Source organism: Lepidothrix coronata, unplaced genomic scaffold, assembly GCF_001604755.1.
Source record: "Lepidothrix coronata isolate B3197 unplaced genomic scaffold, Lepidothrix_coronata-1.0 Scaffold91, whole genome shotgun sequence".
In the NCBI taxonomy this organism is placed as follows: Eukaryota; Metazoa; Chordata; class Aves; order Passeriformes; family Pipridae; genus Lepidothrix; species Lepidothrix coronata.
The window spans coordinates 2,329,381-2,355,938 of NW_016690271.1; the positions used below are offsets into that span (position 1 = coordinate 2,329,381).

The following is a 26,558-nucleotide window of genomic DNA, read 5'->3' on the forward strand; positions in this document are numbered from 1 at the left end:
CCCTAAACCCAGCCCTAAACCCAACCCTAAATATTGTGAAGAAAACAGGAGAGGGGAAAAAAAAAAGTCACATTCCTGTTCTGAAAGAGTGTTTGTAGATTCCCCTTCAGCAAGGACAAAAGAAATAAAAACTCAAACCAATTCAAATATAGGTCTCTTTCAACTTTAATATTTTGTTTATGTTTGCTCCTCAAAAGTCTTTCAGTTACATAAAAATACAGTTTAAGTATTAATCATTCTTTTAAACATTAAATAGGTGGATTTGCTTTCCCATGTGTGTTTTTAAAGCTTATATTATTGATTGATAAATATGAAAATAGTTCCCCCTCCCCCTGTTTTTTCTCCTTTGGTGAGCTGTGGTTACTCTCACTGCCAGGATTTTCCTGAAAATGGCCATATGACTGTAGTATAAAGTCATCCCTGCAAACACTGCCTTAAAGAAAAAAAATACAAGTCTGCTAATGTGAAATCCTGTTTTGGTGTGGCCAAAATCTAAAATTCTAAAAGAAGCTGTAACGTGTTATAACATGAGGAAACCCCTATCACCAATATCTTTTCTGTAAGTAATTGGGTGAGATCTGAAGGTGTCAGTTCAAATCACAATCTTCTTGGAAAAACTGTGAGTCTTTACCTCACGTGAATATTGCAGGTATGTTATTATTAAAAATTATATATATATATATATAAAAGAAATATATCTTGAGCTGTCCCATTTTATTAGGCAGATAAAAACTATAAAGGATCGTCAGAGTCCCGTGCTTCAAATGCAGCCCTCCAAAGAGAGGGAATTTCCACAGATGCGCCCCTGGTCCGTGGGGATGAGCTTCCCCGTTTCTCTGTGGCACATCATATTGACCCTGGCATCCCAGAGAAGGGATGAATAAATAAGAGAGAAACCCGAAAGCCAGAATCAGGAGATCAGGTGAAAGGAATCCAGTGTCCTGAGCTAAAATGGATTCAGATCCTCAGGAGGAAGAAGGGGGGTTTTTTGTTAGATGAGGTTTGTCACATACCCTTCCCTAGAGGGGGTGACCCAGATGTTGCTCCACTGTGTGTGAGCATTTTTTTCTTTGCTCTGTGTTGTACCTTCAGGTAGGACAGTTTGGGATTATAGGAATGACTGCCAGGTTTGCAGTGTTGAGTGTAAACATACTCCAAATAAACCCCTTCACAGGCACTTAAGAACAGATTCCTCTTGAAGGTCCTCTGTACAGCTTGTCAAGTGTCCTTCCAGTGGTGTGTTAAAACTACAGGTTTGCAGATAATCCGTCCTAATCCATCCTAATGTTTCCTCTAAGTGTTTTGCTTTGGTTTATTTTAAAAGTGAATCTTTGCAGCTTTATCTTACAGTTCCTTTGAATTCTGGTGGTTTAGTGCAACGGGTTTTTCTGTAAGAGCAGCACAGTCCTTGGTTAATGCCTGGAGGAGGACAAGGTTACACTCTGTACTGAGATATGATTCACGAGTTGGTAATTAGAGAGGCTGCTTGATACAAAGAGCCAACAACAGCAAGAATAACAAAAAAAAAAAAAAAAAAAAAAAAAAAGAGAAAAAAAAAAGAGCAGAACATTGAATGAGGTGAGAAATGTTCACTGGGAAGGGGAGCTCAGGAAGTACGTAAGTGTGAGGAGCAGCAGCAGGAGCTTTGCCGGGGGCAGGACGATGCTGGCGCTGGACCAGGACACCTTGCGCTGGTTCAGGGGCTGGATGGGCCGGAAATTTTCAATCATGTGAGTTGAGTTCTTCCCATCAAAGTGCAGAGCTGCAAACTGAGAGAGCTGGAGGCAGGGAAGGAGAGAATAGATGGTTAAACCTTCTTTTTTCCCCGCAGGGCTCTGGGAATTGCGGTGTCTCGAACCCGCGGTTTTGAGCGGTGTGGGTGCGTTAAAGCTTGCAGGAAACACCGTGACAGGGGCCACTGCCAGAGGTCACCCACAGATGACTCCTGCCAGCCTTGGAAATCAGGGGCACTTCCTCTCTGTGTGAGCCAAATGCTTTGTTCACCTCAAGAACCTGGTCACCCCCGTCCTCCTGACGCACGCGGCCCTGTCCTTGTCCCCCACGTCACAGTGACACAAGGTAGGAGCACGAGGATTTCTGTCTTTGCTCCAAATTCCTCACAGCACCGTGTGATGCTGAGCTGTGCCTGGCTGAGCCCTGCCCTGGGACTGAGGGACTGTGAGGAAACTGTGAGCAAACTGTGAGCAAGGAGCTAAAATCCAGGTGCTGGCCCTCAGCCAGGCCGTGCAGCCTCTGGACAATCCGTGTTTTCGAGGCACTAATGATTCAATCTCCTGTTCCACTCTACAGGTCAAAAATGGGCTGCTTAAAGCTGATGCTGATAGGCTCAAAGTTTGGATTTGGAATTATTCTGTTCTGGTCTCCTGCCAGCGGGAGAAAAGCCATGAAGTTTGGGAGTGAGCGGGTGACAGCAGTGGAAGTGGTGCTGACGAAGCGCTGAGCTGGGCAATTACCTGGGGGGTTTTCTTGGCTTTCTTTTCACGTCGTCATTTCCCCTTCCTTCCCCTTTCCTGCCATTTTTCCTGAGATGATTTAATAGGGTCAATCAGCTGGCACTGGGGACTACATTTAGGCTGATGCCAAGCGAGTGTGTGTTTGGGACAGGGCAGGGGAGCAGCTGGTCGGGCTGTGGTGCTGGGGGAGTGGGCAGGCAGCCCGAGGGGCAAAGCAGACCCTCCCCTGTGACTCACCTGGGGAAGACTGAGCTCAATTGGCATCTCAAATATCGTCCAGATGACACCCTCGAAGCAGTCAGGGGTGGTGAGGGAGCCCTCATAGCGATAGTACCTCCCAAGCTCTTCCTTAGGTGGGAGAAGGGAGCTCAGTGGCAAAGGATCCATCTGTGCTGACAGCCCTGAACAAACCACAGGGAAATACTGCCTGTAACACTTGTGGCTGCAGGTTTTGTCCACATTTATCTTCAGCCCGATCCCCCCATGCACCTCCCACGTTGCACAGCTTGTGAAACCCCCGTCACAAGTGTCTTTCTTACCTTTGTATTGAATATTCTCTAGTTCATTTAGAAGAGCTGCATAATTTTTATTTTCCTCGTCAACCTGAAATGGAAACATTTTGATTCCAAATCGTGCATTTCTCAACCACGGGTTGCTTTGAATTAATTGTGGCTAAACCAGGAAAGAACCACAAGGGTAAAAACCAGCAGCAAGCAGGATGTAAAAAAGGTAGAGGAACTAAGTGCTGACAGAATGCGTGCAGAAGACAGGGAGGGTTAGGTCTTGTGTACTGCAATATTGACACAAACAATCAGTCAGCCAAATTGCTGGTAGATTTGAGATGAACAGTTAAAAATGTGACTGCCTACCTTTATAAAGAAGGCAAGCACAGCCAAACCATCCTTGTATTTCTTGGCTTCTGCTACATTTGGAACATCCTCTCTTATGTGGACAAGGTGCAGCTGTAACACAATAGCCAAGGCTCTGGTTAGTGAGCAGTGTCCTCACTTCCATATTTCCACTCTCAGGCTTCCCTAGGAGATCCAGCCAAGAGTTTTTCTGAACAGCATCTTGAAAAACCAGAGTTCTGGAGTAAAATGCATAACCCAGCACCATTCTCACCCACCTCCATGGCGTATTTCTCTCCATCTATGCTGTGCTCTGAGCCAGGGATGTACTGCTGCACTCCTGGGCTGCTTTGCTGCAGACTTGGGACCCCCCAGTGCAAATGGAATTCCACTGCCTTGTATTTTCTTGCCAGACCTCCACCTCCAACTTTCGGGGATGCATCCAGTGTTACCTTAACTGGGGGAAAAAAAAGGGAAATTGTTTTAAGGGCAAAAATCAGATCATGCATTGATAGGATGTGAGAGCAGAGATTCAGATTTATCCAAAAGTTCTGGCTTGAGTTTTCATACCAAGTGTTCCAGAAATTCAACTCTGCAGAAACTGAACTCTTACAAAATTATAGCTGAGTTTAATTTGGAATGAATTATAACCATTATGACCTCAGGAGTCAGAGCTTCTTCTACCTTTCAGAAGACCCTCTATTCCTTCATTTTTTGTCTAGGAAAAAACCCTCTATCAAAGTATTCTTGAAAGTAAATTTGATCACAGTTTATTTGGATTTAACCATTGTTTTAATCTCCTGTTATCTGCACTGTAACATTTATTTTAGGCAGGGTTTAAAGACATTCTGTTTTAATTTAGAGTAGTGCTGCAATTTAAGCCTAAGAATCTGTCATTATATCTGTTTAATGTGATGTTTGATCTGCTGTTAACAGCAAAACAAAATGTTCTTAGGAGATATTCTTCTAGTTAGACATCAGCATCACTTCCTTGATATGTTTGACATATAATTTTAAATTTTACTTATTAGGATCTCTGCATTAAACACAGCACTTTTCTCTGCATAGGGGAATTCTGGATTGCAGCCCCAGAGGAAAATTCTGGATTGCAGCCCCAGAGATTTCATTTGTGTTCTGAATTCCAAATGAACCTGGAGCTTGCATGAGTCACTTAATTCCTTTGCATTTTTATCTGTAAATGGATAAGTCACATATCTTTGTGGGCTTTGTTTATTTAGCTTGTGGGACCTTTGAGACACTGACCCTTGCTATCTGCCCATCACCGAACACAGGGATGGTTTAATCTCACCTGGAGCTTCTAATTGCAGTGGGAATTTAAGCAATAACTGTTCCAGTGCTGTACTCATTTAGCCCAGGAACTGGTTGCCCTCAGAAGGAAGAAATTTTAAACCCCTAATCCTCATGCGTGGCTGGGGAAGATGAAAGTTCTGAGCAATCCTTATAAGTATTAATTTTTGTGTAAAAGGGACTGCAAGGTGGACATTCTAGAGCACCATTCTGTAATGGCAGAGTCATTAACCCACAAAAGTCACTGCCTTTTCCTTCTGGTCTGTGACAATCCCAGTGTTTTAAACTAGAATCTCTGGCTGTTCAAATCTCCCCAGCTGCCTTCCTACCCTTCCCTTTTAGGCCAGGAGATATTTGCCACTTGCTGCTTTCTGCTTTAAGGATTTGGCAGCTCAAATAACCCATCTGAGATTTTAAGAACACCTGAAGATAATTTAAAATAAAATAGACTGCGGGTTTATTTTTAAAGCTGAAGTAATTGAACATAATTTTGTTGAAGCATCATCATAACAATTGCTCTTAGTGAAGAAAGGTGGAGGAAGTGCAACAGTTCCAAATTACTTTTCACTGATTCACTGTTTACTGAATCAATAAGTAGCTGATCAACACACTCAGGTTACCTTCTGTGTGCAGAGAGAACAGGTTTAAATCTGAGAAGATTTCAGCTCATTATTTAAAGAACTAGTAGGACTCACACACCATGAGCTACTGGTGGAATGAGTGTCCCAGGTGATGTTTTTATTTCAGCAGAATTCTTTGTGCAGAAGCAAAGTTTGCAAAGGGCAGGCCCAGAAATGAAGGGTTTAGGAGCATTCAGCAGAAAATCATCTGTCTCTGCCCAAAGGGTTGTCCTGAACCCCTCTACCCACCCACATCCTCATCCCAGGTGCTGCTGGGGTTAGAAGTTCCCTGGACAGCTCTGTTTGTGCACATCTATAGGAACCATTTCTGCTGAGACACTCAAGGGCCATGCCCAGAACCCAAAAACTTGGTAACTCCCACAAAATTCCCAGAAAGTCTTAGCTCAGACAGTGTTCTGAAAGTTTCACTTCTGAAATATAGGGCTGATATCCTGTCTGTGCTTCCTTGCTACAGGGATACCCAGCACTGTGCCCAGGACGTGGAAGGAGCAAATGCTGGTTCCAAGGCAAGGCACAGATAAATCCCACAATATTTGGCAGTACTTGCCTGTATGTCCATTATTTTCCACATTCCACTTCGAAGACCCTTTCCCATCATATCCCTCAAAAGTCAGAGGCTTGAGGCTCTTGTCATAAACGACATTTCTGGTGACAATGTTGATGGGGGACTGTCTGTCCCCGTTGCAGGCGGCGTCTGTCAGGTGCCACTGGTGAGGATCTGTGGCAGGGTGAAGGAAACAAGTTTTTTCTGTAGACAGCAAATCCCTCATAAAACCCAACCACCCAACCAATATACTCTTGCTTGGGAAACTGGAGACATCAGGGTGATCTCCTCTGGAGCTCATTTGGAGTTATTTTGAAACAAAATGAACAGTTACCCCAACCACGAATATCTTCAAAACACCCTCCCCCAGGTATCCTATTTAGCACACTTATGTGTGCATAAAGCATTAAGTGCTGAGTTGTGTGAATTTTTGCATTATTTCTCTCCAGAGCCCCTTGCAAAATGGAATAATCACAAATGTGATTGGAAAAAAATCACTTGGTCAGCTGTACCTTCACACTCTGGGTGTTCACACTTCTGGGACCGGTAACACCAGTGGCTTCCCACTAGAGAAAAAGAAATCAAACCAGCAGATGTTCAAAATTAGGTGAGTGAAAAGCTGCACAAATTGTCCCCCCCCAAAATCAGCAGTGAAATGGATCCTCAGAGAGTGATGACTGGGCACGTGTTTTTGAGAATTCCTTGGGGTTTTCTGCCCAATTTTATTCAGGTAGGATGTTTCATTTCTTAGGTAGGTAACCAAGGAGGGCTGGCAGAGGTGAGTGCTTCAGCTGCAGAGAAATCTTGAGTTGCTCAAGACTCCTTAGCAGGGTGAAGAGCACCATGCAGCAAGTCCAGCTGGGTTCTGATATCCCATAATTTAGAAGAGATCCTAAAACCCTGCAGTGGACAGCTCTGCCCTCTCTAGATCTCCTCCTGGTCTTTACTGAATCAGTTCCTACCTGGTAACATTCCCCCCAGCAACAGTTCTAGCAGGAATCATTAGGACTCTGGGTGGCTTCTAAATAATTTGATTTTCAAATCTTGGCTTCCGCAACTTCTTGAGGCAAAAGTTCCACATTTGAATACACGTAGTATTAAAATAAATTCCCTTTATCAGTTCTGCACTTGCCAGCCTTTCATAGACTTGTAAATTCACTTATGCAAGAGGACTTATTTCACTCCGTTCCAGGAACTATTCTAAAGGTTACTTGGTGCAATAGGGAATTTGAAGAAATGAAGGATCTCACTTCCTGGAAGACCTGAAGGATCTTTAGTGTAACCCAGCTGTGATCCATCCCACAGAGATGGCTGAGAATTTTTTCAGTAGAACATCTTAATTTTATTTTTTCATTGCCAGAAGAAATGCAAAGTTCAGAGGAAAAGAGCTGATTTAACTGAAGTATGTGCTGATCTAGTGAGGAAAGGAGGGACTGTTTCGGTTGTCACGGGTTCCTTCAGTGGCTCTTTATGACAATTCTAAACTTCAAAAGGACTTGGACAGGAATAGTTCTCTTAGACCATCAAACTTTAATCCATAACAATTCAAAACCTCTTATAATCATGATTAATACTAGAGCTTCTGTTTTCTCATGATTAGTGAATTATAGACATTTTAGGAAATGGCAAATCAATTTTAAGGATCATTATGGAGGGGTCCTGTCATTAGATTGGTAATTACCAGAATTTGTAATTTATAACACACCTGCTGGAAGGCTCATAGTGGCTTTTACCACCTTTATCTTGATATCAGTAGCAGAGCAATACATCCATCCATTAAGGATTTAGAAATTATAAACAGAGCCTTGACATGAAACGTGGGCAACTATAACCCAGAGGGAGACTTGGACAAGCTTGTGGCAATTAATAGAACCTTGAAAAAATGAGAGTTCCAGCTTTTCTTTCACAGAAACTAAATTTATGCAGAAAACCACAAATGATGTTGACTCACTTTCTAGTTTAGCAAGTGTTTAGTAACGCTGAGAGGAAGAGTAAACAGCACTGTTAGTTTGTGTGGGAAGAGCCGAAGGGATTTCCCTGGTGTTGTTCCATTAATGTTTTTTAATCATGCAAAAAAAATCCCTTTTGACAAGGTTTTATTTTTTGACAGACTTCTGATAGTACACAAAACTTCACTTCCTAAACTTGCTGGTTGCATTTTCCCAGGCCTGTGTGCCCCAGAGAGTGGCCTGACCTCCAGCTGAGCTCATCCCCAGCGGGACACGGCAGGACCGGGAGTTCCAGGCACAGAATGTCACCAAGTGCCTTAATCGATATTCTGATCAATAAATGCCCAAAGAATGCCAGGTAAGGAGACCTTCACATGCTTGGTTGTGTTCCATGAGTCAATGTTTGCTTGGCTGAATGACTCCAGGCATATTTTTGGCAACTCAGTGGTCAGCCCGGGCTTTAACAGTTCCACACCAGCACATCAGGATTGGGATTTTCTTGGCAATTTATACATGAGTGAACCTTTAGGAGAAAGAAAGCAGGGAATAACCTGGGCATGAGAGGACAGCCACCTGCAAAGATTTGCTCTCAAAGCCTTTGGGAGGTGAGTTAAAGCAGAGAGGAGAGTTGCCAGGTGAGAACTCAAGGTCAGGTGAGGAACCCAGGGCTGTTTACCCCAAACTCCTGGGTTTGCACAGGGCCTTGCACAATGGGAGGTGAGCAGGGCTCAGACATCAAAGCTCTACTGTGATGCAAATCGGATTTTCCAGTCAGTGGGATTCACAACTGGGAGTAAGAGCAGCCAGTTCGTTGGGGATAAGGTTGTGGAGCTTTTAAACCAGGGCTGTAGAACCACAAAAACCAAAGACAACCACAGCAAACACTGAGGGAAGGTAAAGAGAAGGTAAAGGTCACGGGATCACGTTGTCAATGGTCCTGAATCAGCACCTCAGTTTTGTGGAAATGGGTTATAGAGGCTTTTACTGCTGAGTTCACATCCCACGCTTCTCAAACAAAACAATCACTGACTTTTTACTGCCTGAACAGGTGCTGGCAAGTTCTCTCAAATAAACCTCAATCACTTCTGAGTAGACTGACACCAGCCCTGAAAGGCTTTCAGTCATGGCACCAAGATGAAGGGGAGAAAAAAGATTTTAAAAATAAAATGAAATTTAAAAAATCCAGCCCTCGGTGGCTACAGCTGCCTCATGTCCAGCACTCAGCAGTGTTCATCCCTTCTTCTGTTGAACCCTAACTAATAATTAGTGTCTGAGTTTTGCAAGGGTTCCAGTGAGTTCCTGGTGTCTATGAACAAAGACAGGATCTGTGTTTTCTATCAAGTCCTTATCTCAGTTGTGGTTTAGAGAGGTGGATGGTATCAGTGAAGTAGAACAGGATATAAATTCAGCATTTCATAAGAAAAAGGTCCTTAAAGCTGTTAAACCTTAAACAATGACCTAATTAAACATTCCAGAACGCCTGAGCAAACAGTGAATTAATGTTTATTGTGAATTAGATACATTTTTGGTTGGCAGCAATGGAACACTGGAGAACAGGACCTTTTGTGTAGATACTGCTCAGGAGGAACCTTCCCCAGTGTCACTTACAAGGAAAATTTGCCTTTTGGATTTTATCTGAGTCAGGTGTGATTCCTCCCTACGTGTGGGGACCTTATGTGACAATAGTTCTTTTTTTCCCCTGAGCTTTAGGGCTTTATTTCTGAAGCAAGAAGGAAAGATACTTGTCACATCCAGTCAGTTGTCTGTGGTCTTAGGCATGATTAGGCCCTAAGGTATGTTGTCTAGTCTGGTCTTAATTGTCTGAGTGGCTCCTGCCACTTCCCTTAGGAGGCTGTTCCACAGTCTATTAGCCATCACCATCAGGAAATGTTTCCTGTGGAACAGCTTACGTTTTCCACTTGCTTATCTGCATCCCTTCACTCCTAGAAATATCACTGAACCACCCTAAACAATTCTTTTCCCTCCCTGGTGTTTACAGCGTTCAAGTAGTTCCCTGCTAATCTGTAATTCCTGTTCTTGCTTCATCCATCCTTTGTCCCATCTCTTGACACTATTTCAACTTCCAGATCCTTCATCCCTCTTTGTCTGACCCCCCTTTCTTACAGGGCCTGGGTACCTGTCAGATCCCACCCTGCTCTCCTCTCACCTGACTGCTCTTTCAGTCAAACCTCCTCAGCTCACCCAGTTTCTTTCCTGTCATTTATTTTGTTGCCTGGAGAAATGCAGCACAAAGTGGGTCTTTCAGTGTTTCAGTGTTTATTTTCTGTTTCTTTGTTTTTAAAGCTGAGGTGCTGAAATAATTACAGTGATATATATATATATATATATACACACACACACACCTGGACCTACAGTTACTGTATTATCAACTATATTTTGCTTTTACCTTGTGTTACGAATCCTTGATTTAAGTAGTGATGTACCACACCATAGTTGTCACATTGACTTTACAGGTTTAATTTAGAGTAGGGCTGAACTGTGCTGAAGGCCTCCTCTTCCTCCCCAGAGTTCAGGACAGTTAAATTTAGGGAGTCTCTCCTGGCAAGCGAGCAATCCTACTTATCTCTGTTTCTTCCTTGTCAAACTTACAACTGGTTTCCTGACCAAAGCCGTTTTCTTGGCACAGGGAATAGCTGGAAAACAATACAATTACGTATTGTTTTCATTTCATTGTAAACGTTTTCAATTGTTTTAGCTATCAGGCCTCGTTTGGAAGCTCCAGGCAGAAAATTCCCCCCGTCGAGAACTCCCTCTTCTGTTCAGCCGGGCAGGCGGACGGACAGCGCTGCTGGCTGGGAGCCAGGCTGGGAGCAGCTGCCAAGCCGCTATTGTGTGATCTAGGAAAAGACCCTTAAGCTCTTTGGACCGTGCTCAGATTGCCTGAATTCCATAAAAGTTCCTAAATCTACTTTGTCCTACTTGTTGCCTGTTTGCTGCCCTACTTGGACCCACGGAGCCCGATCTCGGAGTCAGTGCCATGGGACAGGTGTGTTCTGGGGGCTCAAAATGCCCTCTTAACTTGTTCACATGCACAAAAGACTCACTAGAACAGGTCTTGTCCCTCTGACAAAGTGGCTGAAAGTCATGAATTTTACATTTGACAGCTATTTTTATTAACTGGATTTAATCTCTTGAAGCGCGAATGACTTTTATGTCGCGAGCAGCCTGAAGGAGTGGGACAGCAAGAATATCCTGTGCTGCTCTTTAGTTCAAATCCCTTCTCCCTTTCACTGACTGACTCCTTTGTTTGTCCCTTTAGCCTCTTGTCACCCTTTCAGCCACGTCCTGGCTGACCATTCCCTGTTCTCTGGGACACACGGCTCAGTGCTCCCGCTGCACTGCTCCCTTTCAGAGAGCCCAGGCTGCCCTCGGTGCCAGGGCTCTCCTTACTGCTCTATAATCCAGTTTTCAAATCCATCCCAAAACCTGCTGTCACCTCTGCAGCCTTTTCCATGGAAGTGGCAAAAGCTGGTTTTGCACGTGATGTATTTTTAGCTTTGGTTTGTGTTGAGCTCGTCCTAATTTTAGCTGGCTTTGTAAAACTTACTATTTTTAGGACAAAAGACAAAACAACTTAAAAGCAGTTGTTATCTGTCTTTGTAATTAATGAGAATGCTGACCACAAGCTCAGCATGTATAGATAAGCCTATTTATACATTCTTAAGTGTTACACATCCTCAGGAAGCCCCACTCAGCCACTTTGACAGACAAAATCAGTTCCAAGTGCTTACTCCTAAATTTGTGTATCCTAACCGTGTAAAAACAAGTGTTTGTCATCATCCATCGCTCTTCTCTTCACTTTTACCTGGAATTCTGTTTTTTATAACAATATACACCTTTATGCATGTACATTCCAAGGTATTTAAAGGGGATTTAGCCTTGAAAAAGGGCTTTATTGGAGTGGTGAAACATTACAAGTCACCACATCTGATTTGAGCACAGTGTTTATAGTTTGCACGTGTACACATAAATCACATGTACACATAAATCACTGGCTCAGTGAGGTCTTTGTAACACACATAAACTAAAGCAAAAACCCAGAGGGTGAAGGATTCTAACTGTGCCTTATTAACATCTGCAAACCACTTCCTTTGTGTCAGAGCCAGGAGAACGTTTTTAGCTGTGACCTGTGATACTGGGGTAGCCTCTGTCATAGATCTGTGTCCTCATAAATGTGCTGTACAAAGACAGAAGCTGATCTTTAACAAAAAAAAGGAGTATCCAGGGCTAAGGTGATTTGCCTCTGTGAGAGATTTTGCCTTGCTTTGTTTCATAAAAATACAATTCAGAATTTTTCTGAAGTATTTCTAAAATCAAATTCAAACAACCCCCTTTGTGGCTTTGCTGTCCTTTTGCAGTCTTTTATGCTGAGTTTATAATGACTGATCTTATGGCTAAAAATATAACTAAAAATCTAATAACAGGCCATTAGATATATTCTGCAACATAACAAAGCATCTCCTGCAGTGCCAAAAACAGGGGAAAAAAAGCCTGTTCCTGTGGAGACAGACACTGGACTTTGCAGCATGTCCTGAACACCTAAAGGCTCTTGCTGGTTATTTGGGCAGCTGAGAAAAAAGTGTCTCACAGCAGCACCTGTCTCTGAAAATGCTTTTCTGATTCCAATCTTCAAGATCTCAGTGTAAGAGCCAGGAGAAAAGGTGGCTCCAGTTTTCTTAAGAGTCACAGTGCCCAGCTGGGGATGTTCCAGTCCTTATGCTGCTATTTTTGCTGTAGGAGAAAGGAGAGCATTTATTTCTTAAGCTGGGGTCATGTCACTTGTCACCTGGGTGTGGCTGCTGTGTGGGGCTTCTGCCACGCTCCTGTCCTTCCCCCAGAGCTGAAGGGCAGCAGGACAGAGCCCTGGAATCTTGGATGCTGGTGGAGGAGGAGGTGATGCAGCACACTGCAGTCCTGCATGAGGTCAGCTCCAGCCTGTTCACACAAATTGATGAGTCTGGAGTGTTCTCCTACTCCTCAGGCTGATCCCTAAATGCAGCATTAGTAATGTGACTGGGGCCACTGTGTCCCTGGAAAACTGCCCATTCCTGATGTGTCACCAGGAACAGGCTGCAAGGCAGGGAACAAAAAGGCTGGACTGGCAGCTGGGATGCCCTTGGATGCATCAGCTGAGTAAAAACCTGCCTGCTCAAGAGCCTTGATGCCTATTGTGGCACCTCATATTCATGTGCTGCCTCAGGATCAAACAGAGCAGGATTCACCCTCGTGTGTGAGGGTGGGGACACTGTGGGATTCATTCCTGAGGGAGGCAGCAGAGGTGGCCTTCAAACCCTTCCACGGGTAATTCTTTGAGGGCAGGTCGGGATCTGTGATGAATGTGGATCACAGCAAGACCTGTCTGCACAGCACACATCCTTCCCAACCCCATGCAGCCTGCTGGGAAGGGCTTCAAGGCTCTCCTGGTCTCACACAAAGTCAGCCAGTTGTGCAACACAGATATTTCTTGATGTCACACCTGGCAGGCTGCAGAAATGTGAGAAATCCCATATATGACCCTCCTACTGTCTCAGAACTGCTTTTTGGCATCCTGCCAGTGATACACAGGGCTGTTCTCTGCCTGCTGGGCTTGGTTCTCTGTCCCCCAAAATGAAGCTTGGGGAGTCCCTTGCTCTCAGTGCACCCCCAGCATCCTGACAAAATCCCCAGCACACAGGGGAGCTGACTGTCATGACAATCCTCAGATAAACCTTTACCTCTGTTTTGGCAGCCTGAAAGTTGCCAGGGAGGAAGAGATGAAAGCCCTAAGCATCAAGACCCTTCCTTGAGATCAGAAGTCTGTCTGCACTGAGATAGTCAAGCAGCCACTTTGGCATAATGTCAGTGATAGTTTGTCAGCTGTATTTACTCATGTGCTGGGTTAGAGTGGTGGAGAGAGGGAAATTCAGGCAATCCCTACCTCCTAAAGCACCTGTGGATCACTGCCTAAAGCAGCTATGACTTACTGCCTTTTCTCTCTGTTCCAGGTCTTGCACTGCAATTATTATTATTATTCTTTCTTAATCAACTGAAAATGCAGCTTTTCATCCCAGAGTGTGCCTTAAGTGCAGCAGCATCCCAACTTTGCCAACCCTCAAACGGATTTGGGATGCAACCATCAGTGTGTGTGCAGTCCACACCATTAGAGCTGGAAAGGGAAGAAGTTACAGCATCTCTTTTTGTGCTGTTCGTGGGGCTTTTGGGTATCTTTTGAACTTGCATGGCCCTGAGGAAGCCCCAGAGTGAGAGCTGACGTCCATATCCGCATGGTTATGTAAATTTTATGTTCCTCAAAGTTGAAAGTATGTGAGCAGAAATATAGAAAATTAGAGGAAGCATGTTCTATCAGGCAACAATCTGTTGGAGCACCAGAGCATGGACTGTGGGAGATTGTCCCCTCATGGCTGAGCCCTGCTCTGTGATAAAGTAAAAAGTTAAAATGTGCTGGGGTTCATTCCATTGCTCTTGAAGAAAATTATTTTCAGTAACACCTGGAGCTTGCTCTAACCCCACCTGAAAGCTGCTGGATGGATGGATGGATGGATGGATATTCCTGCTCTCTGAATGGTCCTGGGATGCATCCACTGTTAATAAAACCTCTCTCAAATATTGGGAACTTTCCTGCTGGAATTTGCAGACCTTTGGCCTCTCTTCTGCCCAACAGCAGCACCAGATCCCTGGGCTCTCGAAGGAATCAAACCAGCCACCTGAGGTGCAGCAGTGCAGCTGGTAAAGGAATATACTGAGACCTGTACAAGTCAGTGGATGTGAGGCTGGACAGAGCTTTAAGGGAGAGAGTTTCTCTTCCAGGTGAGGTGAGTGCACCTTTGTGCCCCGGTTTTCCTCTTGTAGAATGGGGATAATGAACTTTCCTTCCTTACAAATCCTAGAAGGGCTATTAGTAGTAATTTTAAAAGCCGGGTGCTTTGATATTAAGACAGGTCAAGGCTGAAAGCAGTTTGAAAGATTAGCAATCAGTCATTTGCCTGTTTAAGTGTGGGGAGTGATGAACTGCCCAGATTAGAACAGCCCAGGTGGAGGTGAGTTAAATGAGCTGGTCAGGGGATCTCACTCAAGCTGGTTCTGAAAAGGGGCAAGATGGAAGGGAAATGCTTGTGTTTTTTTTAAAAAGATACCTTCTGAGTGTAACAAGAAGTAATTGATTCTCAGAAGTTGAGATTTCTTGAAATGTGCAGCCTTTAACTTAGCGTAATGTATCCTGTGAAGCTTCTACTTCAGGAAAAGTTTGGAAAAGAAGGTGCAGGATCCTTTTCTGCTAATAACTGTGTAGTTTGGCTCTACACTTGGGGAAAAAAGTGGAATTAATCAGGATTAGGGCAAAAAACCACCCACAAAATGTTATATGCATCCCCTATATTACTTCCATCTGCTAAAGCATTAATTATTAACACTTATCTAATATAAAGTTACAAAGGTTTTCTAGATATCATTCAAGTTTCCGTAATACATCCCTTAACAGAGCAGCAAATTTAGCAAAGTGTTAATCAGTCAGTGGTCAACAGCAAGCAAACACTCGTTGTAGACTTTGGAAAAGCAAAAGCTGTTTGTGTTTACCTGTACCACGGGAGGGAACCTCTGGAGAGAGAACAGAACACGAGGAAATAGGGAAATAGGGACTAAAGGGAGGGAAGGTGTCGGGACTCTCAGGTAAGAGCCTGGAAAAGGCAAGTTCCTGAGTCCTGGAGAATTAATTAAGAACAGAGAAATAAAATCAGGGAAAGCCCCTCAGTTTCCCCAGTGCTCAGACTGGGCTCCTTAAGGCACTTTGGGCACCTCTGTTACCTGAAGTCTCTGAACCTTGATCTGCTTTAACAGCATCTCCCTTCAGCCGCCGTTGGTGCTTCCCCCAACACCTCTGATAACACCAGAGCTCTCTTTCCCTCCCTGCACTCTGGTCTAGTTTAGTGCAAACAATAGACCCTTCTTTGCTTTGAAGAGCTGCAGGGTTTAATTTTGGGGCTGTGTGCCTGGATGTGCATAGGAAAGGGGATTTATTCAATGTTGCAGCATCGCTGATTAAATAGAAGCATAAAAATGCCTTCTGCATTTTTCAATACTAATTATAGATCACTGTTTAATCGAGCCATGGTAAGTGCTCAGTGTACTTATGGTGCCCAGGGAGCAAAAATAGATGGGGCTGCTGGGCTGATGCAGCAAAGACATATTGTTCACTCTCCCTCAGCAGAATTTCACCTTATATCATAAACAGCAAAGCAATAGGAGTGGAAAACCAAAACAAGCTATTTGCTTTAAGTTTTAAGGAGTTTTACAGGTAAAGAAATCATGTTTCGATATAAATGCAGATGTATAATTAACTGTAGAGATCTAGTCAAACCTCATTGATTTTCCTTGGAAGAGGAAGGCAGATAAAATCTTTAAAGGTGAAAAAAAAAAACCCAAAACAACCCAAGCACTCATTCATTCATGAGAAAAGCCTATACTTGATATTTTACCCCAAATAATAAAACGCAGAGAAATAAATAAATCATTGTTCATTTACCATATGGAAGAAGCAGAGAGCCTGTGCTGTGTGTCCTGACACTCAGAAACAAATCAGAAATCAGAGTAACCTTAACACGGGGTTAGAAAGAGCAGGCAAGGACTTACCTACTGCCTCTGTCTTGAGAATGTGCAGAGAGAACAGAGCAAGGAACAGCAATTCCATTCTCTGTTTTAAACAGGCTCAGTGTTGGAACCAGAATTGATTAGACTCCTCAGGACGTGATCATATTTCTGCTCTCAGTTTTATACTGGAGTAAGTACTCCAGGACAGACCTGAAAGCCATGGCAGGAAGGTGAACTCCTCCCCTTTGTAATTTCTCCAGATTTACCCCGCTCCTGATTTGCCTAAATTTATTCATTCTCCAAAATGAATGGCAAAGGGAATGAGGCTCTTTGGCACTGAGCCTTCAGTGAATAACTGAGACTTTGCAACCTGTGCATGTTTAGTGACCTCTTGCTGAAATGCTACGTTTTTATTTAGTGGTAGTTTTTTTCCTGATAGCCCCCATGACATTTGATTACTATGTGTGTTAAAGTTGGTGTTTTCTTTAAAAAAAAAACCCTATGAAACAAACAAAGCCCCAGCTGCCCCCATCCCTACCCCACAGCCCTGCAAACAGCTCCTCAGGATTGCAGTAGATTAGAGGAACTGGAAAATGGGAATTCTGTGTGCAGTGACAGGAAATGTTTATTAGGTGACATGCAGCACCTTACTTACTTAATTAAGGAATGGTACTTTTTTTAATAATCCTTTTTCTTAATTATCTGCTTCTACTGCTATAGTATAATATGTACAGACTTTTTTTTCTGTCCCCTTTCCTATCTGTTTTTTTTAATTCCATGTGCCTGATTCAGTGGCAGCTCAGACTGTTCAACAAACACAAAAGCGACACAACCACTTTTTGCTCTGCTATAGACACTCTGTCACCTTTTCATTTGGGTTTGGATTTTGATACAGCCGAGGAAAACAAATGAGGGAGTGAAACAACTTCTTCCCCTTCCCCAGATGCTTCTCTGTCCACACTGGGTTGGGTGGGAGAAGAGCAGGATGCCCGACCCAGAGCTTCTGCCTGAAGGGGTGGATGGAGCGAAGCGATGCCATGCCAGCAGATCTGAGCATGCAGAGTCATCCAGCAAGGGCTGAATTAAAAAACGAGGAGCCAAGAAAGTGCTTTTTGCCTTCCCCAAGAGCTGCAGCTCCCAGAGCAAGGCTGTGCTGTCAGCAGAAGGGTGGCACGGGCTCAGGACCTGCAATAACACCGGCACAGCTGACTCACGAGCAGCTCTTTTATTCATAAAAAAACCGGCTATAAATAACCCCCCAACAATGAAGAGCTGCTGGGGAGTGTTTTTCCATCCTGCTCTAGGCAGTTAGAGCCCGCACAGAGGATGATTTGCCTAGCACATGGTGATAAGATAAATAGTTGCTGCAGTGACAAGAACAATAAGGGAATTAGTGGCATTTTTTCACTTCCGAGCGCGGTCCCGGCGGAGCTCCGGGAGCAAGGTGAGTTCTGAGCACGTAGGGCAGGGAGGGGTCAGGTGCTGTCAGCCCTCCAGGGCATCCACGAGACTCTTCACTCCTGGGGACAATCCTCAGTGGCGACCTGAAAGGACACTCTCATGGATTTTTTTCACTCTGTTTCTGTTAATTCTCTGAGAGCTAAAAGCCTGCTAGAAACTCTCTGTTCAGGACTGAAAAAATGGTTAGAAATGTTGATCTTAAAAAATCAGGATTCTTGGTTTGTTTATTTTCTTTTTTTTCCCTTTTTTTTCCCCCCCTTTTTTTTCCTCCCCCCCCCCAAGCCTTTCAGCCTATCACTATTAAAGTGACAATAAATTGCACTGCAGTCATATCAGCTAAGCTTTTATTTGTGCTAGGAAGTGAAGGCACGTTCGGGGAAAGACATTCCCTCTCCTTATGAAGCCTGTAATCTAAATAAGCAGGGCAGACATCATGTGATCTCCTTATTTTTTTCTAAAGAAGCTCACCTGGCAGGTACTTGGTTATCAGTTCTCCATGGCAGTGCTGCACCTTGGGATAATTTCGAAAGGAATTACTCTGTGAGTTGGTTTTGGACATTGAACCTAAAGACGTGTGAGGATCTTGGTCAGAGAAGGTGACACTCAAAGTTAAGCAGGGAGGTGACAGCAGGTCACTGAACTCCAGGCTGGTTTTTCCTGGCAGAATTATTGCAGTTGTGTCCATAGCTACAGGGGAGGTGGGAACACCAAAACCAGTGAAAACTACATTTATTTTGTTGCCTCGAGAGCCACAGCAACAAAGGTTTTGGGGATGTTCCCCCAGCCTGGTTTCTGAAACGTGTGAGGTCTGACATCATCCTTCTGCTCCCAAGGGAAGTTTGGGGGGATATGTGGTGGTTCGTGAGGCTTTCACAAGTCTGAGCCACAGGATCCCACCAAGTGCTGAGGGGAGGGAGGCCAGAGCTGTCCCCAGCCCTCCAGCTGAGGGGCTGCATCCCATGTCCCAGCAGAAGGGATGAGGGCTGGCTGGGGCTGAATCTGTGCCAAAAAGGCATCAGAGACCCAAAGCCCAGGCTGTGGCTCAGCTCTTCAGGCTGGAGGCTGAGCTGTTGCTCTTAGAAGGAAAATCTAAGGGTTGTGAGGGTCAGACTGGCCCAGGGCCAAATCCTGGTCACAGATGACCCAGGAGGAATCGCCCCTGTGATGGGAGAGGGAAGCACTTCCAAGAGACTTCAAACCCAGATGAGTTTTGTGATTGGGAACCCCACCCTGTGTGTGACAAAACACGCTCAGTGCTCTTTAGTTACTTGTGTGCTGCCATTTTATTCGTTACAGTTCCCACACCACTGAACAGGAAATCTGGAATTTCACAGCTCTTGGTGAATCACAGTCATTGGGCCTTCATCTTCCACGAGGAACGTGGGCTGGCTCTGATCCTCCCCGAGTCTGCTCCGTTGGGAACAAGCACAGGGTCGTTTCCATGGAATACTCAGGAGCAGGGATAAGATGTTTTCTGGCTTCTTCACATCTAAGTTATCAGTGGAAGGCTTTGCCTGCCATATACCTGCTTTTAGGTATTTATTCCTGTTTGTTTCCTTTTAGACAGGACAATGCAAGTTCCCAAAAGGTGAAAATACCAGTTCTGGCATCTCAGAGAGATGTTCTGGCTCTGGATAAAGGGGAAAAGGATCTGGTTTGGGGAGTATCCTTGCAACAAACCAACTTTACCAATATTTTGTGGCTTGTTGGTAACGTGCTGCTGAACAGCACTCAGAGACTTCAAGCCTGATGATTATCTTCACTTCATGTGCCTGGTGAGGGCTGTGGAAAAAGAGCTGGGATGTTGGATAACTCCAAACCCGTGAGGCAAAAACTCCTCAAAGAGAGAGGGTGGGGGAGGAGCAGAGCTCTCTGTTTTCAAAACATCCCAGAAAAATCTTGGAAGGAGATCATACATCCCATTTGTGCCTTCCTCTCCAGAAAGGAAGACTTTAATCTGCATAAATTAAAACATAAACTGGATAAATAGGCTCCTTATTTGTATTACTGCCCTTCGTGACTGTTTCTTCTTTGCAGGCCCCGTGATGGCCACTGAGAGAGTGAGCAGGTGGATGTTCTGCTCTCACTGAAGGTCGTGGCAGTGAACCCTGGATCCATGGAGTGACTCTGCCTCCATGCTCAGCTGAGCTGGGTGGCACTGGCCATTTTTTGGCCCAGGTAAGGTCTTGTCTGTTGTGAAAGTGCAGAGCTGGAGTGTCAGGAACGAGTAGGAATTGACTGTGAGTTCAGGGAGAATGTGACAGGGCAGAAACCAGGACAGTGGAATCCCTCATCCTCCCAGTGCCTGGTTTTTCCTGTGTGTATAATGTGTGTCCATGGCCTTGCAGGTGACACCAAACCATGTGCAGCTCACCTTCTACTCCCTGTGCTGTGGGATTCTTGTTTTCATGATGTGGATGCAGCTTTTTCTCCTGTAGTTTCAGGCATAACTCAGTTCCTCAGAGTGCTCTCAGCACAAAGGTTGCTCTGCATCACACCAAGATAAGGACCAAGGACACTACACCAAGGACATCACACCTGTTGTCCAAGGGTTACTGAGCAGAGCTGGGACTCGGCTCCTGGACCCAATTTCCTGTTTTAAGATCAACTTGGGAATGTCCCAGCTGGCGCCTGTTGTCCTGAGCCCTTGAGAATCCCTGAGAGCTGCAGTTGTGAGCAGTTCTGAGACTGAGCTGAGGGGGGCAAAGATGCACTTCCCACAACAGCCACTTGAATCATCATTAAAACTTCCACCTGAAGCTTCTCATGTCTCCTTCTCCATCTCTTCAACATGTTCAGTGATTATTTTCTTCTCCACAGGCACAATCATCAGGTAATTATTATTGAACTTGGAGATTCTCTACAAAATAAGGCCATTTCTTAACACATGACGTGTATCAAAATAACACCAATTCAGACATTCAGATATAAAAATGTAAAACCAATCATAGAACTAAAAGAAAAACAATTTTAGAACTAAAAAATGTTGTAGAAGGCGAGGTCTAGATAGTTATAAATCAAAGGCTGCCAACAGCATGGTACAGCCAGTGTTTGAGGTGTCAACCTGAGCTATTGGAGATTAGATTGGGTTCTCTGGACTTCTGAGGGATCTTACACAAATAATGTGATTGCTCTTTTCCCGTTTATGGGATGTAGATAACACTCTTTCCTCAAAGATGCAGAGTGAGGTAAGTACCAGGAAGGTCACAAAGTTCCTGGAATATGGGAGTAGAAAAATGCCCTTGAACTGAGGTTGTGATGTGCAGAGGTTTGGATGTGTAGCAGCTCTGTCTCTGAGTTTTCAATTCAAAGTAGTTTTCATCTGGTTTTGAGAGCTCCAACTGTATCCCAGAGGGTTGGAATGCACAAACCTGGGGGTTTCTGTATGTTAAAGCCCACTAAAAAAAGCAGTTTCCACACTAATATTGTCTCCCTTAATCTAGCAACGTTATGCTAATTTTTATGTAATTCTATTAGGGAAATAAGATTACAAAGCTTTTGTGAAGAGCTGTTTATACTACTTGATATTATTTTAATTACATTCCGATCTCATTTCGTTTAGTGCTTAGTGCTTGAACGCCAAATTTTCAAATTAGAGCAATTTCAAGTAGCATTTTCAGGAATATCTGCAGCATTTCAGATCATTGAAAGGATTTGCTGACTCGAGGTGTTGGCACTGATGAGGTGACAGAAATAGTGGAGCCCTTGTTCAGCAGCAACCTCACACCAGAGGTGTGGCTGACAGGGAAGGTTCCAGGATGCACAAAGGATGGTTTATCTGGGACACTGGGAGAAGAATATTTTATAGGATGTTAAGACATCCACAGGCTTGATCCGTCATTTTGCAGCCCTTTATTTCTATATAATCATTCTTTGCATTTCTATGTGACCACCTGAAATACTTAAAGTATTTCTAGTACATAATTATTGTGTACTAATTGCACACTAACCTGAATACACTTTCATACATTTCAATAGGAGAAAAGAAGCCCTAGAATTTTCCTTTTCAAGCTCCACATTTTAGCCTGAATTTCTGATGTTTTAAATTTGGCAGAGCTATCAGAGCTCACAGATTTCCTGCTCTAGAGCTGGAATTGCTGCTGCAATGATCAGATGTCAGTGCTGCATGTGGAAAGCCCGTGAACTCAGCTGAGCTGCTTGGCAGTATCACAGTATAAAATTGTTACTCATGGAAATTAATCTTTTGTTAGGATGACAGTGAGAAATGAATTAAATCAGAATAAATTCGGACATAACATGGCTTTACCTGGGTAATTGTACTGCTCACCTGAACTGCTCTGCTGGTTAAAATCTCCCTGTTCCCACTGAACCTTGTATTTTGTTCCAGCAGTGCCCTCTGCTGAGAGCATGGAATGTGTGTCCCAAAGGCTTTTTTTCTCCAAGGCTCAAGTATTTTAAATCCAGTTTTCAAAAATCTCAGCCTTTACAAAGATAGAGAAAGAAAAGATATAATGATATTTATGTTGGTTTATTAATGTGCAAGTCACACATTAAATAAACACAAAATATCCTATAATGAGCATGAGTAGTAATGTCTGCTGTTGTTTAGCTACATTCTCATCCAGGAATTAAGGTGGGAAAAAAGGCATTTTCCTAACTGCTTAGGCAGGAGCTGAGGGCCAGGTTGGTGACCCAACACTGATGTTCTTATTTCAGCTCCATCAGCCACACACTCCCCTCTCCAAACCCAGAAAATTCTGCTCTCTGTTTCCTGACTCTCTAATCCTTTATCATCTAATTTATTGGTGAGTTAAAGCTGAAGTCACATTAATTCCATTTTAGACTATCCTTAAAGAATTTTAAACTACTGCTGTGATCATTCATCCTCTCAAGATCTGGCCAGATTTCACTGCTGGCAGAGGTTGTTTTCAGCAGCTCATCCATGTAGCAACAAATATGTTTTCCAGTTTGGGCTGTCCTAGCAACTGAACGGTAATTGGCGATGCCCTGAGGTGGTAACCCAAATATTTAATACCACATGTGGTTAAAGTTTAATCCACTGTCATGATGATGATGATGTGGCAACAGAAGCTGTGCGTCAGGGTCTATTCCCCACCTGGAGAACGAGGTGGCAGCAGCTCTTGTGTGGTGTGGTCTCTCACGGAGTATGGGATGAGTGAAGCCGACCTGGCTGAGGGCTGAAAGGAGGATTTTCCACCATGAATGGATTTCCAAACTGCTCTGCTAACTACACAGACATCTGGAGTCATTCTTTGGTGCTTGCCCTGGGCATCCCCCAGCTGACCATCAACGTGGCGTCCGTGCTCTTCAACTGCACCGTCATCCTCACCCGCCTGGCCACCAAGGACCTGCACAAGCCCATCTCCATCCTCTTCTGCAATTTGGCTGTTTCTGATCTCTTCACCAGCTTCTCTGGCTTTTGGATTTCCACGCTGTTCATCACCAACCCCGACATCACCATCTTTGGGTCCGAGGACATGCTCGCCCCTTACGCCTTGTACACGACGTCCATTTTATCCACCATCTACAACCTGGTGAGCATCGGGGTCGAGCGGTACCTGGCTGTGGCCAAGAGCATGAGGACGAGATTCAGGGTTGCCAGAAACCATTCCATAGCCGTGGTTTTCACCAACTGGGTCCTTGCTTTCTTTCTGGGCTGCCTGCCACTGATGGGGTGGAACTGCCTGCACAGGGAAAAGAGCGTCTCGGTCCTCTACAGCCCGTTCTGCGTCAACTACCTCTTCTTCATCGCCGTCCCCAACTTTGTGGTGGCCTTTATCATACCTCTGTTCACCTACCTCAGAATCATCATCATCCTGAGGAGGAGGAAGCTGAGGATGAAGGCGTGTGGGCAAGCCACCGGCACCTACAAATCGGCTGAGACCCAGGTGGCCAGGACCAGCATCTTCATCTGGCTGCTGGCGCTGATCTCCTACGCCCCGTTCTTCGCCGGGGTCATTTTTGATGCCATCAACCACCGGTGCCACGTCGACCTCTACCCAGGCGTCTACATCTTCAGGAACTGCACGGCCATGCTGATCACCATCAACTGCCTGGGCAACCCCCTCATCTACACCCTCAAGCTCAAAACCCTGGGGGCCAAGCTCAAGGCTCTGAAGTGCCTCTCCACCAACAGCGTCCGAGCCTGTGCCATCGAGCACATCTAGGTGGGGCTACCCCTGCTGCAGCACTGCCTGACCTGCCCAGCGGAGCCAGGGAGAGCTCTGCAGTCACTCCAGATCCAGGGGGATTCAAAAAACACGTGGATGTGGCACTGGGGGGGCACAGTTTAGTGGTGGGATGACGGTTGGACTTGATCTTAGAGGTCTTTTCCAACCGTGTTTCCCGTGATTCCACTCCTGAAGCCCAGGTGCTTCAGCACCCAGCGAGGGGGAGGTGTTGGGGTGCAGAAACCAGCGTGGGCAGCCCTGAGAGGGGGGCTGGACTCTGTGTCTCCCAGAGCCCTCAGCAGCGAGGAGCTGTGCTGCCTGGCTCTCCTTGGGGAAGCGGCTCAGTGTGTGCCCCTGGTCTGTGTTGCCTCCAGCTGGGAGCAGGGGAGCTGTTTTCCTTGGAGATAAAAATAACTCCATTAGCCCTGTTTACTTTGTGCTGCTGCTGCGCTCGCTTCGCTGCCCAGACTCCCATCCCTGTTGTGTGGTTTGTATGGCTTTGAAGGCAGTTAAATGGCTGGAAAATTCTCAGCAGTCTGGGGGAAATTGTCATTTTACTTTCTCATTTACACTCAGTCAAATTGTCTCTTTGACTGTCGGATGAATCTTTATTAACAGGGCACTCAGCCCTGTTTTCCTGGGGTAATTTTAACTGCAGCGTGTAGCTGGATTACATGTTTTTGTGAGACATTTGTGGCTACATCTTTCATATTTCTGCTTATAGAGGCCCACTCGAGTCCATGGCTTGTGAAATTTGTGCTGTTCCAGGTGACAACCTTGGCTGGATCCTTCAGGATCAGAACTGAAGTTGAGTTGCCTGTGCAAAACAAAATAAAAATGTCAAGACCATGTATTTTGTAAAAGAAAAAGGTCTTACTCCCTCTCTCTAAAAAAAAAAAAAAAAAAAAAAAGGAAAGTTGGCTCCTGAATATTTATTATTTATTTAGTAGATATTGTTTCATCAGATCCTAGTGGAGGTGGATGTTTATTCTTAGAAACACAGGGATATGTTCTAGAAGAATCTCAGAGTTCAGACTTCTGATCTCTTGCCTGAACCAAAGCAGGTTTATTTTCTCTTGCCCCAACCAGAAGCCTGGTTTTAACAGATCTGGTGACATCAGCCCACCTTGCTGGTTTTTTAAAGTGCTCTCAGATGCTGCTCCGTGGTGTTTCATCAGTGGACACCAATAAAGTGGCATCAATAATCCACACAGTGATGATGTTGTCATGTTCATCACACCCACAATCCAACCCAAATCAGCCCTTCCAGCACAGACTGGAGTTTCCAGGGATTTATTTCCAGTTTCTTTGCTTTGATGTTGTTGTTGTTCTTTCCCAACTTCAAAAGGTTTGAGTGAACTGAGGGAAAATCCCAGATGTTTTGGGTAAGAAATGGGTTCACCCACTAATGGAAGAACTGGGAAGTGCCATCACATTAACAAATCTGATACTCAGTGGTTCCCTTTATTGCTGACAAACCCCTCTCCTGTGCTGCTTCACACTGAAGAACTCCAGGAATATTTCTTTTGTCTGAATTGAAATTCAGATATTTAAGGAAATGGATGGCCCTAAGTGACACAGAATTAAAATGAATTATTTAAATGGATAATGTAACTCAGGCAAGATAATTTCTTTTCTCCATTGTTTTTTTTGTTTTATTTTGGAGCACTGCTGTTCTATCAGGGACTTCTGGGAACTCCACCACCCCCAGCCCCAAGAAGGGTCTGGCTGGAACCTGAACATCTGTATTTCACCCTCAACAACAGGAGGTTCAATCAAAACTTCCCACAGGGCAGATGGTGAAGATAAACCCGGGGTGGTTTTTGATGGGACATTTGCTATACGGTGTAATTTTTTTATCCACTTCCATATTGACATTGGGAAGGTGACAGGTCAGGAGCAGAACACTTGACTGTCACAGCCCATGGCAGTGATTGTCACTGGGAAAGCCAAGGGGACAGCTGGGATCCTGCCAGAGCCCTCCAGAGGGTCGGAATCTCTGTAACTCTAGATATCTCTCTCTATATATATAGATGTATCTGTGTATATGTCTATATCTCTCTGTATCTCATATCTCTCTATATCTGTACATCTGTCTAATCTCTCTGTCTTTCTCTCACCCTCTCCACTTCCCTCCTTCTCTCCCCCCATATATAATCTCTATCTAGAAATATATATCTATATCTGTACCTCTCTATATATCTGTAGATCTCTCTCTCTATATATCTGTAGATACCTATATATATCTATAGATTTTCTATATATATCTATAGATCTCTCTATCTCTTTATATCTCTCTAGATATCTCTCTATCTATATCTACTGATATCTCTAGGCATCCACATTTTCCATCTCTATATATTCCCGGTCCCCGGGGCGGGCGGGGCCGCGCTCGGCGCTGGATTGGCGAGCCTGGGGGGGCGCGCTCGGCGGTAGATTAGCGAGCCTGGGGAATGCGCTCGGCGGTGGATTAGCGAGCCTGGGGGGGGACGCGCTCGGCGGTGGATTAGCGAGCCTGGGGGGATGCGCTCGGCGGTGGATTAGCGAGCCTGGGGAGATGCGCTCGGCGGTGGATTA

The 26,558-nt window shown here is 44.6% G+C and overlaps 2 protein-coding genes and 1 long non-coding RNA gene across 4 annotated transcripts in view; 2 read left to right on the forward strand and 1 right to left on the reverse strand.

Annotated features, from left to right (window-relative positions):
* LOC108500578 overlaps nt 1–22,602 on the forward strand; it is a 28,840-nt gene extending 6,238 nt beyond the window's left edge. For both annotated transcript variants that reach the window (XR_001875904.1, XR_001875903.1), the window contains exons 2-7: nt 1,832–2,079; nt 7,982–8,122; nt 14,447–14,597; nt 19,126–19,364; nt 19,867–20,007; nt 20,178–22,602. This is a non-coding gene — a long non-coding RNA (uncharacterized LOC108500578). The remainder of the gene's footprint in view (nt 1–1,831; nt 2,080–7,981; nt 8,123–14,446; nt 14,598–19,125; nt 19,365–19,866; nt 20,008–20,177) is intronic.
* On the reverse strand, nt 150–16,598 carry CA4 (carbonic anhydrase 4). Its single transcript, XM_017821613.1, has 8 exons — nt 16,411–16,598; nt 6,328–6,381; nt 5,819–5,989; nt 3,601–3,779; nt 3,344–3,436; nt 3,014–3,077; nt 2,712–2,875; nt 150–1,778 (listed from the first exon to the last, which is right to left on the reverse strand). Exons 1-8 carry the CDS (start codon nt 16,466–16,468, stop codon nt 1,590–1,592), a joined length of 972 nt encoding a protein of 323 aa, XP_017677102.1. The 5' UTR covers nt 16,469–16,598; the 3' UTR covers nt 150–1,589.
* Nucleotides 22,603–22,648: 46 nt separating the features above from the next.
* On the forward strand, nt 22,649–24,830 carry LOC108500577 (lysophosphatidic acid receptor 3-like). The gene has a single exon (XM_017821614.1). It carries the CDS (start codon nt 23,010–23,012, stop codon nt 23,976–23,978), a length of 969 nt encoding a protein of 322 aa, XP_017677103.1. The 5' UTR covers nt 22,649–23,009; the 3' UTR covers nt 23,979–24,830.
* Nucleotides 24,831–26,558: the final 1,728 nt, after the last annotated feature.

What these genes read in the sequence shown, in the direction of transcription:
- CA4 (XM_017821613.1), bottom strand. Translation starts at nt 16,468, where the DNA reads ATGGAATTGCTGTTCCTTGCTCTGTTCTCTCTGCACATTCTCAAGACA. An exon ending in GAGAGAAATACGCCATGGAG is followed by an intron (nt 3,437 to 3,600) that starts GTGGGTGAGAAT and finishes ATTGTGTTACAG; the next exon opens with CTGCACCTTGTCCACATAAG. An exon ending in AGAGAATATTCAATACAAAG is followed by an intron (nt 2,876 to 3,013) that starts GTAAGAAAGACA and finishes TGGTTTGTTCAG; the next exon opens with GGCTGTCAGCACAGATGGAT.
- LOC108500577 (XM_017821614.1), top strand. Translation starts at nt 23,010, where the DNA reads ATGAATGGATTTCCAAACTGCTCTGCTAACTACACAGACATCTGGAGT.